Source organism: Anopheles cruzii, chromosome 3, assembly GCF_943734635.1.
Source record: "Anopheles cruzii chromosome 3, idAnoCruzAS_RS32_06, whole genome shotgun sequence".
NCBI classification, from domain to species: Eukaryota; Metazoa; Arthropoda; class Insecta; order Diptera; family Culicidae; genus Anopheles; species Anopheles cruzii.
This window is the reverse complement of record NC_069145.1, coordinates 52,427,251-52,442,011: the sequence shown is the minus strand read 5'-3', so window position 1 is coordinate 52,442,011 and position 14,761 is coordinate 52,427,251. Positions and strand designations below refer to the sequence as shown.

The window sequence follows — 14,761 nt, the reverse complement described above, 5'->3', positions numbered from 1 at the left end:
TGAGCGAGTGTGATATCGAATTGTTTTTTGTATCGTCAATTTCTCAACCGTGCGTCAGCCTTTTTTGTTCGTCCGTTACCAAAGTGGTTCGATCCCCGCACGCAGCTCGTCGAACAAATACATAAAATAGCGCACCGAAAACGCACCAAATACATCCGGTTCCGTGAGTGTGTGCGCGCGCGCTCTGTCCACGCGTCTTCTTTCCGCGTTTTGTGTGTTCCTCGATCATCGTCTGTGTGTGTGTGCGCGCTGTAAAACAGACAAGGAAGCTGTGTATTTTGCTGCTACGCAACAACACTCGCCGCTGCTGCTGCGATCTCTTCGCTGCTAATCTGCTGTGAATGTTGTTCGCACGGTACACGAGGCGAAACAGCAGCAACGACGTCATCGATCGAAGACCCGTCGACAGAGCCGCCACCAAACACCAAGGTTCCTCAACAACAACAATACCCAGCATCACCACCGTAATAGACCAGTGACACTCACACGACGGTAACGGTAATCCTTCCTTCCGCGACCATGAGAATAGAGGTGAATTCGGCGGCAGACTTTCTGATGAATTTGCTGCGGGTGCGAAAGGCCAACCAGCTGTCGGAGAACCAGCTGCAGCACTTCAAGGGTTCGCTGGAGCAGATCCTGACGCGCCACTTCCAGCGCCACTGGTACCCGGAGGTCCCGAACAAGGGGTCCGGGTTCCGGTGTCTGCGCATCAACGGGAAGATGGATCCGATCATCGAGAAGGCGGGCCACGCCGTCGGCCTGAATGCCGTCATCCTGCGGAAGCTGCTCCCGCTCGAGCTGACCGTCTGGATCGACCCGGACGAGGTTTCGTACCGGATCGGTGAGAACGGGACGATCTGCGTGCTGTACGATATCGCGCAGAGCCGGGCCAGCCCGTCGTCCGATCTCGACTCGACCGGAAGCAGCACCGGCATGAGTCCCTGCGATGAGTTCATCATGGAGCGCGTCGGCCGGCTCGATCTGTCCCTGTCGTCGGTGGACAGCGGTAACGGTAGTAGCAGCAGCAGCAACGGTGCCGCGATGGCCGACTATCTGGAGCATACTAGTGCCAGCTCCAATGGCAAATCGCAGCACCATCCGCAGCAACAGCAGCACCATAACAACAAGTACAATCACAACCAATCGAACAACAACCACCACCACCATCATTACGCTAAGCAGCGTCACAGCAACAGCATGAGCTCGTCCTCGAGCGGACAAACTAGTCCTCCCCTGAGCCCTCCGTACGGTGCTGCCGCCAACGCCGGATACTTGAACTACCAGCACCTGGCCAGATACCAGCAGCAGCAGCAGCAGCAACCGCAGCACGGCAACAACTTCTACCCATCGGCGGCCACCGTTCACCAGCCGCAACAATACTTCCACTGGGACAACCAGTTCGTCAACAACAAGGTGCGAACCCAATGTTAAGCAAAGCACAACAACGCGACGAAGAAGGGGCATGGAGAGAGAGAGATGGAGCGAGCAAGTGTGATCCCGTCTGACTATTCCCCCGTTCGGTCGATCAAACATCGATCACCCAACACACCACCAACAACAACAACCAGATGTACATTTTCGAAGGCCACAACCCCGTGCGATAAAGGATACGCCGTTGGCCCCGGCCGGAAGCAAATTGATCTCTTATCATCCCGCGAAAACGGGGGGGACACTCTTTGGCGTCAGAGAAGTGAAGGGGATTGGCGTGCTGGTCCGCCGCCGCGAGAATGAACGAATTAAAAATCTACTTCCTCCCCCCGACAGGAGGGTGTGTGTCGAAATTCGGAGTGTTTCTAATTCGCTTGTGTCCTCCGTGAGGGGCTTTGTTCCCCCCCAAGCAGCGACGTTTCCTTCTAGCAGAGCAGCGCGACGACGTGTTGTGTGTTCTCCAAGCTCTTGATCTCACCGCGAGCTTCTTTTATTGGTTGCTGCTGGCGACGTGGAATGGAGGACGCGCGGGGACAGCAGAAGCCCGGCGGCGGCCACTGAAGAAAAATGGAATTAACGAAAGCAAGAGTTCCTACGAGGAAGCGGGGGGAAGAAGAGTACAAGCGGAAGTACAACCAACGATGGGGGGACGGCGGAAGGGAGAAGAAACATTTTGAACATTGTCGAGAGAGGAGAAGGAAGGATAAAAGGATGTGATGCTGGTACCTATAATCGAATAATGTAACCCACACAGTGCAAAACTAGGCTATGGTAAAAGTAACATCATTTTTTTGTTTTCAAACTTACGCGCAGAGAAAGACAAAACGGCGGGAGAGAAAGAGAGAGCGTTAAAAGAAGGAGAAAGGAGACGACGAGATGGGTGATATTTAGCGCGGTGATCTTGATGAACCACAGCACGCCATGAAACAAAATGTTACGACGAGCAGCAGAAACACAGAGGTCGTTGGAAGTGTGATAGAGAAGGGATCGACTGGGATGATGGGATGGGATCGCCGAAGGGGGGGGGGAGATCGATGAATGGCCCGGCAATGAACGTGGCGAGACGCATTTCAATTGTGATCAATACTTATTTCAACACAAACGGCTTATAATACCAGTAGTAAAACCAAGAAAACGTGAAGAGCGCAAACTGTAAAGAGGAACGTAGCAGCAAACATCATGTCATGTGAAGTACAATGGACGCTGGGTGGCATTTTCGAGGTTCTTAGAGGTAGACGAATCGAGGCGAACGATCGAGAGGTGTGTATGCATTAAAGCATACCAGATAGGCGAAAGGAGCCAACACACGACGCTGAACACGCGCGTGTGTGTGATTTGTCGCTCTTGCTTGACTGTTTAGATCATAGGACAGTAAGAACTTAGATAAGGAAGTGAGAAGCGGGAAGTGCGACAGGAGGAGGACGAGGAGGCCGATGGAAACAAGACAAGTCAAAAAAAAAAACGATCCAACAAAACAGTTAGAGCCAGAGAGCGGAGAATAGGATACACTGGATGGAAAAACGTTCCGTTGCCTTTTCTGCTGCGAGACACTTTATTTTCTATGATAATTTTTTATACGATCTTCACACAACACCAACACTATGCAATGCAATCGCATCAGTGTGTGATGTTGGATGTTGCAGAAGAAACGCGGCCGCGAGTGATGAAAACGAATGCGGGAACAGCAGCTCCGTGAGCGACGAGAGGAGGAGAATACGGCGGGGCCACGAGAACACACGAGAACACGAAACACGAAACACGATGATCAATTGATACACACGATCGACGATCCAGAACGCCAGATTTCTGTTCTGTTCATTTCCTTTGTCTTACTTTTTCTTTCTCTCGACTGCTGCTCTTCTAGCAAAAGTCGATCCTCTTGGCACTTGCTGCACCAAGCAGAAATGCAGTTGCAACAGCGTGGAATGTGTGGAATGAACGTGAAGCGAGTGATGATAGCGTGATAGCGAGAAAGGGAGAGAGGTAGAGAGAAAGAAAGAGAGCGGGTATGTGACACGAATGATAAGGAAAAAGCGAGTGAATTAGGGTATTTTTTTAAGCTTATTTTCTTCTCTGTTCGTAATGGTTATTAACATCCAACCGATTCCCTTCCCTTTTTTGCGGGAAGTAAGAGTGCTATAGAGAGACAAAGCGTGTTTCAGAGGTTAGAAGAGAGGCAGATAGTGAGAAATGGCAATAGGCATTAGCGGAAGATACATGACGAGAGAAAGAAAATGGTACACAGAGAGAGAGAAAGTCAGGCGGAGAAAGAGTGCGAGAGAGAGAGAGAGTAAATGTGCGAAAGAATCGCGAGTGTTTATAAATCTTATATATACATATATTTGCTTATAATTATTTTCCTGTAACAATTTTCGAATCAAACAAAAAAGGAATAAGATCTACAATTGCATAAAACATTAAACAAACGTCGTCCCTCTTTTTATTTTGTTCGTTTGGATCATTCCGTCCGTCGCTCGCTCCGCGTTCTTTTCCTCCATTCGTTGCGTCAATGTCGTCGTCGTGTTTCTAGCTTTGTCCGCCTCATCGAATTTTAGCGTAGCCGATCATACGAGACCCCGGCCACAAAGTTTTCACGTTGTGGTCGTGTTGTGTCACGATCTGGCACGCCTCTGAACTCATGATTGTGCTAATTTAGTTTCTTCTCTGTATTCACTGTTGTAGCAAATTCAAAATGGATCCGAATACACGCAAATTGTAAGAAGGTTTTTACAAGACTACCCGAAAAACCATTTGGTGGACAGAAATCAGGAGGACAGCATGTATTTTTTGCGTTAAGGACGTCCTGTAATGGCAAAAAAAGGAAGAGAAATGATAACACCCGGCTCGCGGCTGCGATGATCTTGCCGTTGGAACGCGCATGAATGATTGGCGCTTCGTTTGGCCATTTCATCACGCCATTTATAGCTGCCGATAGCGTAGAGGCTCAGGTTAGGCTGATTCTGAAAGTTTTGAATGTTGAGGTAAATCAACCGCATTCTGCTTACGGGGAGAAATTTTCACAAACTTTTGCTGTTGCTAAGAGTAGTGAAGTATTCGTGGTTTCCAGATTGAAGATGCCGATAGTCAGGGCACATTCACCATTTTACCATGCACCATCGATCGAGTAGATCGATCTGTGAAGGTAGATAATGTGGGCCATGGCGATCGTAGAGCTATTAGTAGCTCCATTCCAACGATCGGATGATCGTTAAGTGTTTTTTGGTTGATGGCGATAACCACATGGCGATCTCTTTGAGGTGCGCCAATCTTGGGTTTTATTGCGTACTGTCTCAGTGCAGGCCTTTCTGAGGCACGCGAATCGCTAGTGAACACGTCACCTCTTGTCAGAGCTTGTCTTTACCTAGTCGTCGTATGCCACGCACCGCATATTCAGTTGGAGGCGCCGACATGCGAGCGCTGAGTCACGTAGCCCCCCGGTTCTGATGACTGGCGACCAACACATGCAACCGCAGGAGAACTGACGACTACTCTCTAACCCCGCGATTGTGTGGTCAAACGCCATCGGACGAACTCCGAAATGCGCCCAAATCGCTTCTGGCCATCGTACCCCTCGCCGTAGCAACAGCATTTTCTCACCAGCTTCCACCCCAGGGCCGACGTAGCTTCATCTCCTCCTGGCGTAGGGTTAAATCGGTAGTTCTGAAACGCAACTACGCAGTTCAGACCTCGTCCAACGGGGAGAGCGTAGTTTTTCTCGTCGGAACAACAGCCATATAAAAACCATGACGTAAATGGCGGTGCGAGACGGCCCTTGCTTTGGAGGGTGCGAGATTTAGAGAGGCTAGAGCATTGATTAGATAAGGGGAGTGCGCGTCGGGTGATTTTTATTGAGGACGTCTGTGAACTGATGGAACAGAGTGCGAGGCGCACAGTTTGCGTAGAGTGAGTTGTTTTGCAGCAATACTCGCTCGGCGGAACTCGCTGGCGGATGATCGGTGCTAAGGGAAGATCTACACAGCGTCACGTTCTCGGTGGCGTGAGCGCGGCACAATGGTGTGTTGGTTGGTCCTCTGAGAGATGTGTGAGAAAAAATGGCCCAGGCGCGTCAACAGCCCCCCATCTCGGCCCGGGTTTAACCGCAACAACGTCACTAAGTAGCCGCGAACACATGGCCGTACTTCTGACAGAATTCCACAGTATGAGAAGATTACTTCCTGTTGGAGACCTGGAAGCTCCTTCCGGCTGAACTGTTTTAGGTCCAGCAGCTTCCCCTTGTACTGCGGCCGTTCGTTCAGTTTTCTTTAACTACAATATGTCCCCAATTCTGCTATAGGTTTTTACGTTAGGTATGGAAATGTTTGACAATTATGGTGCGTGCGCAGGAGAAAGCGAATGATAAGAGTCTGGGAATAAGATTACTGTGACCGTCGTTCCTCATGCCAGACGGGCGGCCAAGACGAGGCCCAGTGAGTTGATAATTATACGGACAGTGTGTGTGGAAAGCGTTTTGTGAGAAACACGAAGAAATAATAGCGACTTGCAGATGAAGTCACGATGAACACTCAATTAGGTAAAAATGGAATGTTTCGCTGGCAAGTACTATCCCCACTACCACCAGCGAGTGTGATCAGCCAAGTCATCAAACAACATGATCAACTACCATTTTTTCAGGGTTTGGGAAATGAACTAAGAAAAGCACAACTTCTGAAGGGGGGGCCTCTGTTTAGCTGGCTTGGATGCCAACTTCAACCACAGACTCTAGTCTCTTGGTATAGCCAGAGCGGAACTTGCCTCTGCATGTTCGAAGAAAGAGCATCCCTTTACTGGAAATTGAATATTTACTGCCATCACCTCTCAGCATCAGCTGTTTTACGAACCGTTTGCGCTGAATTTCCACTAACTGGGTGAGCTTTTCGCGTTACACGTTAGGCAAGAACGGTTCCTAATTTTTTACATTTTTGTATATACAACTATCACGCAGCAGGATGTCGGACGGCGGGGGTAGTGGTGGTTTCTGGCTGGGAAAGTTCAATACTTCAAACGGTGTAAATAACATATAACACAGAACAACTTTTTTTTTCGTTTCTTTCGGATTTGTATTTGGATTGTGAGTATGATGGAAGTGCCAAATACAGACAAACTCTTTAAAGATATTAACTAAATTCTTAAAACGCATCACCCAAGTTGGTGACGTACATCCCCGGCGATACAAAGTATTCCGGAATCGTTCATTGTATTTTAACGCCCTTCAACTTGCCCGTAGGCGAATAGCTTTATCGTTAGCAAGTGGCACAGATAATAGCTATAGCACTTTCATGTGTTTTCCTCAGTGTCACAAGCCTAGTGTAGACCAAACCATCCAAGTCAATTTATGAAAATCACAAACACCAAACATTTGACAAAATGATCCTTCGTTAAGCTACTTGGCTTGCATAATCTGCTTCTAGGATGATTGAGAGTCGACCATCACGAAGGTCGTCGTTACTCAGTGCTGCCTTTTACTTGGTGTAACTTTAATTCCGGACAAACACAAAACGTGGTGAACGATTTCGGAGTATTTTGATGCCATTTCGAGTTGTCACATTAGAATGTGATTTTTACCTGATGATGAAACTCTTTTCGGAGTTTGGAAAATTCCATGAATACATGCATTGCTAATACTACCATGTTTCTGGATAACGCGAATGCTGTTTTCAAGTTGGAAATTGAAATGCTTTGTTATCTAAATAATTGGATGTTTTCGATGTTCAAAACCGTCACGGCCTTTTCGTTTTCGATAATAGCTAATTTTTCAATATTGTCTCTAAAAGCGAGAAACTGAAACGTTAGAAGAAAATGTGAAGAAAATGAGGCCGGATCAGACAGTTGTTGTGATTTAATAAGTTAGGAACAAAACAATCAAACGTGGACTAGAAAGCAGCAAAATTGCTTTCAACTCCCAGATTCAAAAGGTCTAGTACAGGTGTAGGATTATATGTTTGAGTTGTGGCGAACAGTGTTGAAATAAGAAATATGATCTACACACACACAGAGCGCTTAACGAATATATTTGAATGTGATAATAAATATTTTTATATATCAAGTACAAAGCTATAGCGTGTGGTTTCGGTAGCAAGTAACTGGCGGTAACAAACAATAACGTAAAATGGCAAAATCAGTCACCTTTTACTGTTGACCGTAGTAACAGATGCAGGCAAATCAGAATACCATCACTGATGAAAAAGATGCCACTGAAAATACCACCACTGATCAAAATGGAAACAAAAACAGGTTAAAACTAATTTTCTATGAAAAGAAAACATGTGAAAAGAAAAAAACAGAAAGATAAACGCTAAAGGGCAAAAATACACGCAAAATATACTAACAAAAAAAATCGAACTAACAAACGAATCGAACAACATGGAACCAGTTGAGCACACGAAGCATGTGAAGCATCAAAACGACAAGTACGCGTGGCGCAGCGCTGTAATGGCACAAATGAAAACAGGAATCAATCAGAAGAAGTCTTAATCGATTGTGATCGAATTGTGTGCAACATGGATTTAAGCAAATATTTTTAAATCGTTATAAAATGTGCGCAAGGGTTACATGTTGATAGAAGGAAGCGTGTGGGGTACGGTGCGGCGGTGCGTGCGCAGGAAACAAATGTTGAAAAATATTGAAAAAGTTGGTGAAAGTTGCTAAACCCTTATCGTAAAAAGAACTAACGATCAGCACGCTACAAACGGAGGTATATTTTATGATTGTGTAAAAAGATATACTATCACATTCATAAATATTTAAGGAAGTCATCGTTGTAGAAATAATGTTGGACAGTTTACAGACAAATGAAAGTGGCACACGGATGTGGATGGAAGTGGCACATGAGACCGTCACAAAGGAAGCTGTCGTTTCTTGAATGCATCTTGAAGTGTTGCGACCGTTCCGTGGAGAATACATACTTTTTCGCTATATTTTTTTTCTACTCCATTTGCATATGATATTAAAATTGGTAACAATTCAACCAATTATGAGTACAATGTGTTTATACGTTGTCATAGTTTTACGTTTACATTTTAGTCTTGAAAATGCTTTTTTTTTGTTTCTGATTTGCGCAGTATTACAGTTCTGTTTTGCTGTTTAATGTGGCGTTTGCCTTTTCGAATTGATTGCCAACTGCCGTCCGTCCAGGCTGCCCCCAACGGGCGGCCGGAATATGAACCAGAGGCGAAAAGAATGTATTCTCCATGAATCGAATCACTTGCTGCTAACCGAATAAGTAACAATCGAGCATCTTTTGAGTTACAGCTTGGATTGGACACCAAAAAGAAAGCTGTATCACGATCGTGCCAGTCGAGTCTTATTTTTATTTCAACTAAAACCTGTAGAAGACCGAATGGCTTCTCAAGGGCGAAAATGTTTTAAGTTGATCATTCGTGCGATCATGTGCAAGGCATCAAGAACGGTTTGTTTCAAATATTTGTTTCCACCGAGGAGAAGGGAAGGAAGATGAAACCCAGAACAATACGAAATCAATAAGACTACACATCAACGTACAAATACTCTAGACAGTAACTGAAGCAAATTAAGCGCAAATTGTAGCGACAACAAAACCGGATGTTTAGAAAAGTGGTATTTGCAATGTTTGGTCAAAGAAAACAACATTAGCACGCAACAGTTCAGTTCATAGGCGTACCGGGGACAAAAAGCAAAACCCATCCGTTTGCGAGGTTTTCAGTAAACCCATTTCGTGTACTGTCTTCAATGTTTCATTATGTAATGGTTGGGCTCAGTTTTGTTATTCATGTTATTCATTCATGTTCTGTCCACAGGAACAGAATTTATTATTTGCAAAAAGTATCGATCATTGCATATATTTTCATTTAAACTTCAGTGACAAACCACACAGACCTTTGTGCTGTTACATTCGTTTGAGGTTTAACTGGTTACAGCAATTTGATATTTGTTTTGTGGATTTCCTCAAATATCCTTTTTTTGTTTGCCAGCCATCTTTACATTTCGTATTGCAACGGATTCTATGTCGTTGTTGTGCAGCAGCAGGGGCAAGGCATCGAGATTCGATCGAACGATCCGATCCGATCCGAGTTTCTTCTTATTGCTTCTCCACGGTTGTGGAAGCCGTGCACCTTGAGAGCTTACGCCGCGCAGAGTTACGCGCACCCACGAACCGGTTCATGTCGTGACGCGGCGCGTGTGAACGTGTGGGTTTGTCTCGTGTGCGCAGGTTTCATTAATTTTTTTTTCAATGGCCCGAGCAAGCTTTCAAGCCCGGCCAGAGCCAGTTTTGCCCTCTGCGGCTCGCGGTTGCGCCAGTTGTGGGACGGAAAGCCTGTTTCTCTACATTCGTTTTTTATGGCAAGTTGTAACTCTTGGCGGCCGGGTTGGGAAACACTCGGAACGCGACGCACGCACGGCGGAACAGAGAAAGATAAACGGCGCCCGAGAAGAAAAGAGAAAGCCACAGTGAGTCAGAGCGTTGTGAACGGAAAGTCGTTTAACCCGTTTTGTGTGACTTTATTTTTGTCTGATTTTTTTTTGCATGTTTTGCTTAAAAGGTGGAACCCTAGACATGAAACTCGTGCTCTAGGGTGGTGCGCACAAAATAGAGAAACGAAGGCACTGCCCTATCTTCGAGACGAGAAAAGGCGATCGACCCACCATCGGCGATGTACCGCAAGCTTGAGTTTACTGAAAGAGACCCCAAACGTTCCTTTTTTTTCGTGAACATGGCTATTCCATCAATTTTTGATCCCTCGAATTTCAATGGATTATTGAATGAAATTGGTCGGTCGTGGCTAAAGGAACATGAAAATTGTTCATCAATTACGTTTTTGAAAAACATCTGCACATATTTGAATTCCCCTCATTACAGAAACATTGACATGGGTGTGTGCTGTACCGGTTCGGCTGATATCTAGCAAATGTACAAATTTTTAATGAAACTAAGACCACTAACATCAAATAATAAAAACAACCAATTAAAGGCGACGTTTTGTATAGAAACATATATTTTTAAAATTACAACCAAGCCGTGATAAGTAAGTGAATCAAAACGTCTCAACAGCCAGACAAACCAATATGGAAACAAACAACAAACGGAAACAACATTGATGCAAACAACTGTGATTCGAAGACAAAGCAAGTAAAACCAAAATGGAAACGGACGCGTAAAATTCAGAGTCTCCCACAAACAACTTACATGAGATAATATACACAAACAAACCGTCAAAGTGTCCAACGATTACCTAATGGTCGGGTGGTTGATTATGTCGCAAAAACTGAAACTCCCCTGATCGCGTACATTGTTCTTACGTTACGGTTTAGGAAACGGATCGTAACGCCCAAAAAGGAACAGGAGGTATATTTTTGCTATTGCGTTTTAGTGGTTTGATCCTATATTATTAATGAAACAACAATTGTATGATGCAAAGACCAGACCTCCGAAGTATTACAATGCAACAGCTAACCTTCACACAGGTTGAAGAACAAATAGCTAAGAACAACAAATACGCTTGTGAAGGATTAGTGTAAAGAAGACATCAAATCGATATGCAAACTAGCGAAAGAGCCGCAGCGAAGAACGGACGGGAGCGTAGAAGAAACCCCCTACCTTTTTAACTAACTCTTACAAATGAACTGCCGCCAAGAAGTAAGAAACCAACTGTATAGTTATGTGCATAAAAATGTAAAAAATGCGAAAACATCATATTTTAAAAGGCTTTGCGCAGGAGGTAAGTGAGGCGAGAAAGCAAGCATTATTGTGAAATCACCCAACTGTGGCTCAATTTCGAACTGGGCAAAAGTGAGCAAAGCGCGTATTCTAACCGAGATATCATTTTCCGTGACAACATCCAAAACTCTTCTTCATCTTCACCACCAAACGAAACAATAAACGCGACAATGAAACATATAGAACACTCTCTTCAATATTCTATTTGACTGAGTGGATTTCTCACGTTTTTGTTGGGAAGTTTTTTTTTAGCATATGAAGCGACCAAAAAAGTAATCCCTAATTCGCTCGCGCCCACCTATCTTTACGAAGTATATTGGATAATGCGTTATGAACCCACACGAACCATTAGGGAAAAAAATATTACCAAGGTATAGGTGTGAGGAAAAGAGCGTCAGCTTGTGTACTATCTACGCGAACCGTTTAGTGTTTGCCCAATTTGAAATTGATCTCTTAGAACGCATAAGATCGAGTGTCGCAGTATTGTTTTTCTTTTATAAAAAAAAATACAAAACGATAAAGAATCAGTAACAAACGTTAAAGGCGTGTGCAAGCCAAGGCTAAGGACGAACTGGCTTAACTATGTTAAACCGAACTGATAATGGAATTAAAGCCGACTTGTACAAAAGCGTAAGAATAAAGCCGTCAAACGTGTAACTAACGCTATTCGCATACGATTGCGATTTTTGAGTCCGTTTAGATATTATCTCTCGCTGGTTACGCAGTGTGGCCAAGATTGGACAGTAAGAGGGGACTAGGAAATGGAAATGGAAACATTGTTTAAGCATTTATATACGTAATGTAAATTTTGTAATATTCCAAATCCACTGTTTTTTTGCAACTGTTGTTAAAAAGACCACACACTCGCCTGTAGGGTGCATCTATTATTCATTTCTGAAACACAACGTCTCAAAGAGTAGCTGGATGAAATCCGTGGTTAGGTGCAGTTGTTACGCGTGTGTGGTATGTATAGAAAAATCGAGCGACCATCATGCTTAAAACCATCAACACCAGGACTGAGAACGCATTGAACAAAACTTGTTCGTACCCTCGACGAGATTTCAAAAGAATGAAAGGAAAACACTTACACCCTACGGAAACCGACAGATTTTGAAAACTACAGTGTCGGACAAAAGGTTTACTAATTGTATACAAATATTGTGGTACTTCGCAAGAATAGGACAAGGGAATATTACAAACCACACCCCAGAAAATATGCACTGGTGTTTATTCTGCTGCAATTTTAACGTACTCACCTCTGTTCGCGTTGGCTCAGGTACTAATACCGGAAAACTATGATCATTTACTTGTTGTTACTAATCCCAGACTTACGCAATTGCAACTGTGGCCACTAAACTATTTTGAATAGTCTTTCGCGGATCGGGACAGGTGCGGACACGAGTAAAATACAAAAATGAAAGTCATCTCTACTCCATTTCTATGAACATTTGATGAGCATCTATTAACCTAAGAAAAGTCACGGAAAAAGATAACTACTGATCTGGAATAGGGTTGAATTTTATCTAACTGAAACAGAAATTTTAAAATATCACCTAAGACAAAGTAAGTGTTTCTGCAAAAAACATTGTTAGAGAAGGAGTTTTGCGGTTACTCAAAACAGCACAAACGAACAGCGAGGTGTAGTGCCGAACAAACGACAACCTTAGGTGCACTGCATTCATGTTACACACGGTACGTAGGTTGCCGCAAAAAGTGCATACAGACTTCAGATTGACTTCATTTATGTTTGAAATACATTTACGAAACCATAACCCTGGATACTCCGCAATTTAAAGAGTCTTTTCATTCAATGGGTGCAATGCATCGCGTAAATCTATTTCATACTTTTAAAATCAGAAATGTAAAAAGATACCGAACCGTAAAAAAAATAAACGTGTAACCCATGAGGGCCCTGTATTAACAATAAATATCTATTCCACCATTCCTTGACCAGTGATAGATGATCGTTAGTTACACGACGACCGTTGGGCGATACGGTCTTTTTGACATGTGTACATATGGCGCAGAACATCGTCCTTTAATATGTCCAGATGAATTTCTAACAGTACGTGGAAACACTATCGAAAACACAAAAAAAACTCGTGCTCACTAACTTGCGTGATGAGCACTGTATTACATTACCTCCAGTTAGGAATGTGAATACAAATAACAAAGCATCTCTTAGTGATTTTTGACCATGCAATTACAAACGATTGTGTTCGTACCGTCCTCCGTACCGACCGTACCGTCCGATTGTGTTCGTAACGACCTCGTTCGTAGTGCATCATTATCATCCTTTCAATTGATTTGTGGTTTGTTTGAGATCGTAATTTGAAGATGTATTTGAAAAATTTACTACAAATAAATAGCACAGAACAATTCAATTAACCATTGCCAGTCGGCCCAACAGAACGTTGTCTGCAAAAGTTAAACAAAAATGTGTCATAAACATGCCGGAGATCCATCGACCAGAAGGCAAGCGAAGGGGGTTCAACGAAGCCCTAGAGATTGGTAGAACACGATTTTTCATTAACTACACAGACAAGACAAGGTATTGCTCACAAAGTGGCAACCGTGAGTGATCAGTAGAGGCAAACGAACGATTTCGTAAACCCCAGACCCCTGAGAAGACCAGAAGAGCATCCTTACAAACGAGAAAGGAAACATGAGTAACGGAAGATTATCATCATGATAAAAGAAAACAATTGAAAAAAAAAACTTGAGTGGTTAATTTTTAAGTTTTTTCTTCATAGTAAGAACACGGAAGTAGTAATTTCCTGTACTTCATTTTTTGCCTTTTATTTTAGAAATAGTTTTTTTCTTCGGTTTAGTAAAGTAAAATCAGTATAATCTGAAAACAAACAAACAGAAAGCAGGAAGAAAGGAGAATCCGACACTACATGAAATATATCCTTATATATATATATATAACTATATACCGAGCATGAGAAAATGGAATGAAAAAAAAGAATTAACACAAAAAATACAAACATCCGCAATACCCAATATATAAATACGTATATGAAAATATGAATATATGCATATAATTACACATTAAATGACTATGATTGCTATTATTGCAAACTATTTGTACAGAGATTATCGATAAAACTAAAATACCCCAAATGATGGAAAAATGATGATGAACACAGCTGGAAAAATACATTTGAAAATAATTAAATCGTACATATAATATATAGTAATAAAAATCAGCATAAATTTGATGAAAAAATGAAATATAATGGTGTCGTTTCTTTTTTATTTTGGAGGCTACTAAATTTTGGTTGTTCAATGGGGCGTCCTTGGAATGCGTCCGTCGAAACCGATCTCTGAATGCAGAGGAGCAGATAATGGATTATTGGAATTGTTTTCCAGATTCGTGGAAATATAGTGAACGAAGTGTAGCGTTGGAGGTTGAAGGGTTTTTGTAACTTTGCTCTCCGTGCTCTGGGAACGATTGGACTTTCGATTTCGAGTCGGAAGGTCCTCTCCGGGAACAGAGTCACTTCTTTGCGAGCCCTTGCCGACAACCCACAGTCGCCAACTCCCTCAGAGTTGGGGCTCCTTTTCAGTTACTTCTTGAACGAGTCACTTTTCTTTGCGAGCCCTTGGCAACGTCCCATAGTTGCCGACTCCCTCAGA

The 14,761-nt window shown here is 43.4% G+C and overlaps 1 protein-coding gene across 1 annotated transcript; it reads left to right on the top strand.

Moving 5' to 3' along the window:
• Nucleotides 1-243: 243 nt before the first annotated feature.
• On the top strand, nt 244-1,816 carry LOC128271854 (protein Tob1). Its single transcript, XM_053009520.1, has one exon. The coding sequence runs from the start codon at nt 520-522 to the stop codon at nt 1,429-1,431; it is 912 nt and encodes a 303-aa protein (XP_052865480.1). The 5' UTR covers nt 244-519; the 3' UTR covers nt 1,432-1,816.
• The last annotated feature ends 12,945 nt before the right edge of the window (nt 1,817-14,761 follow it).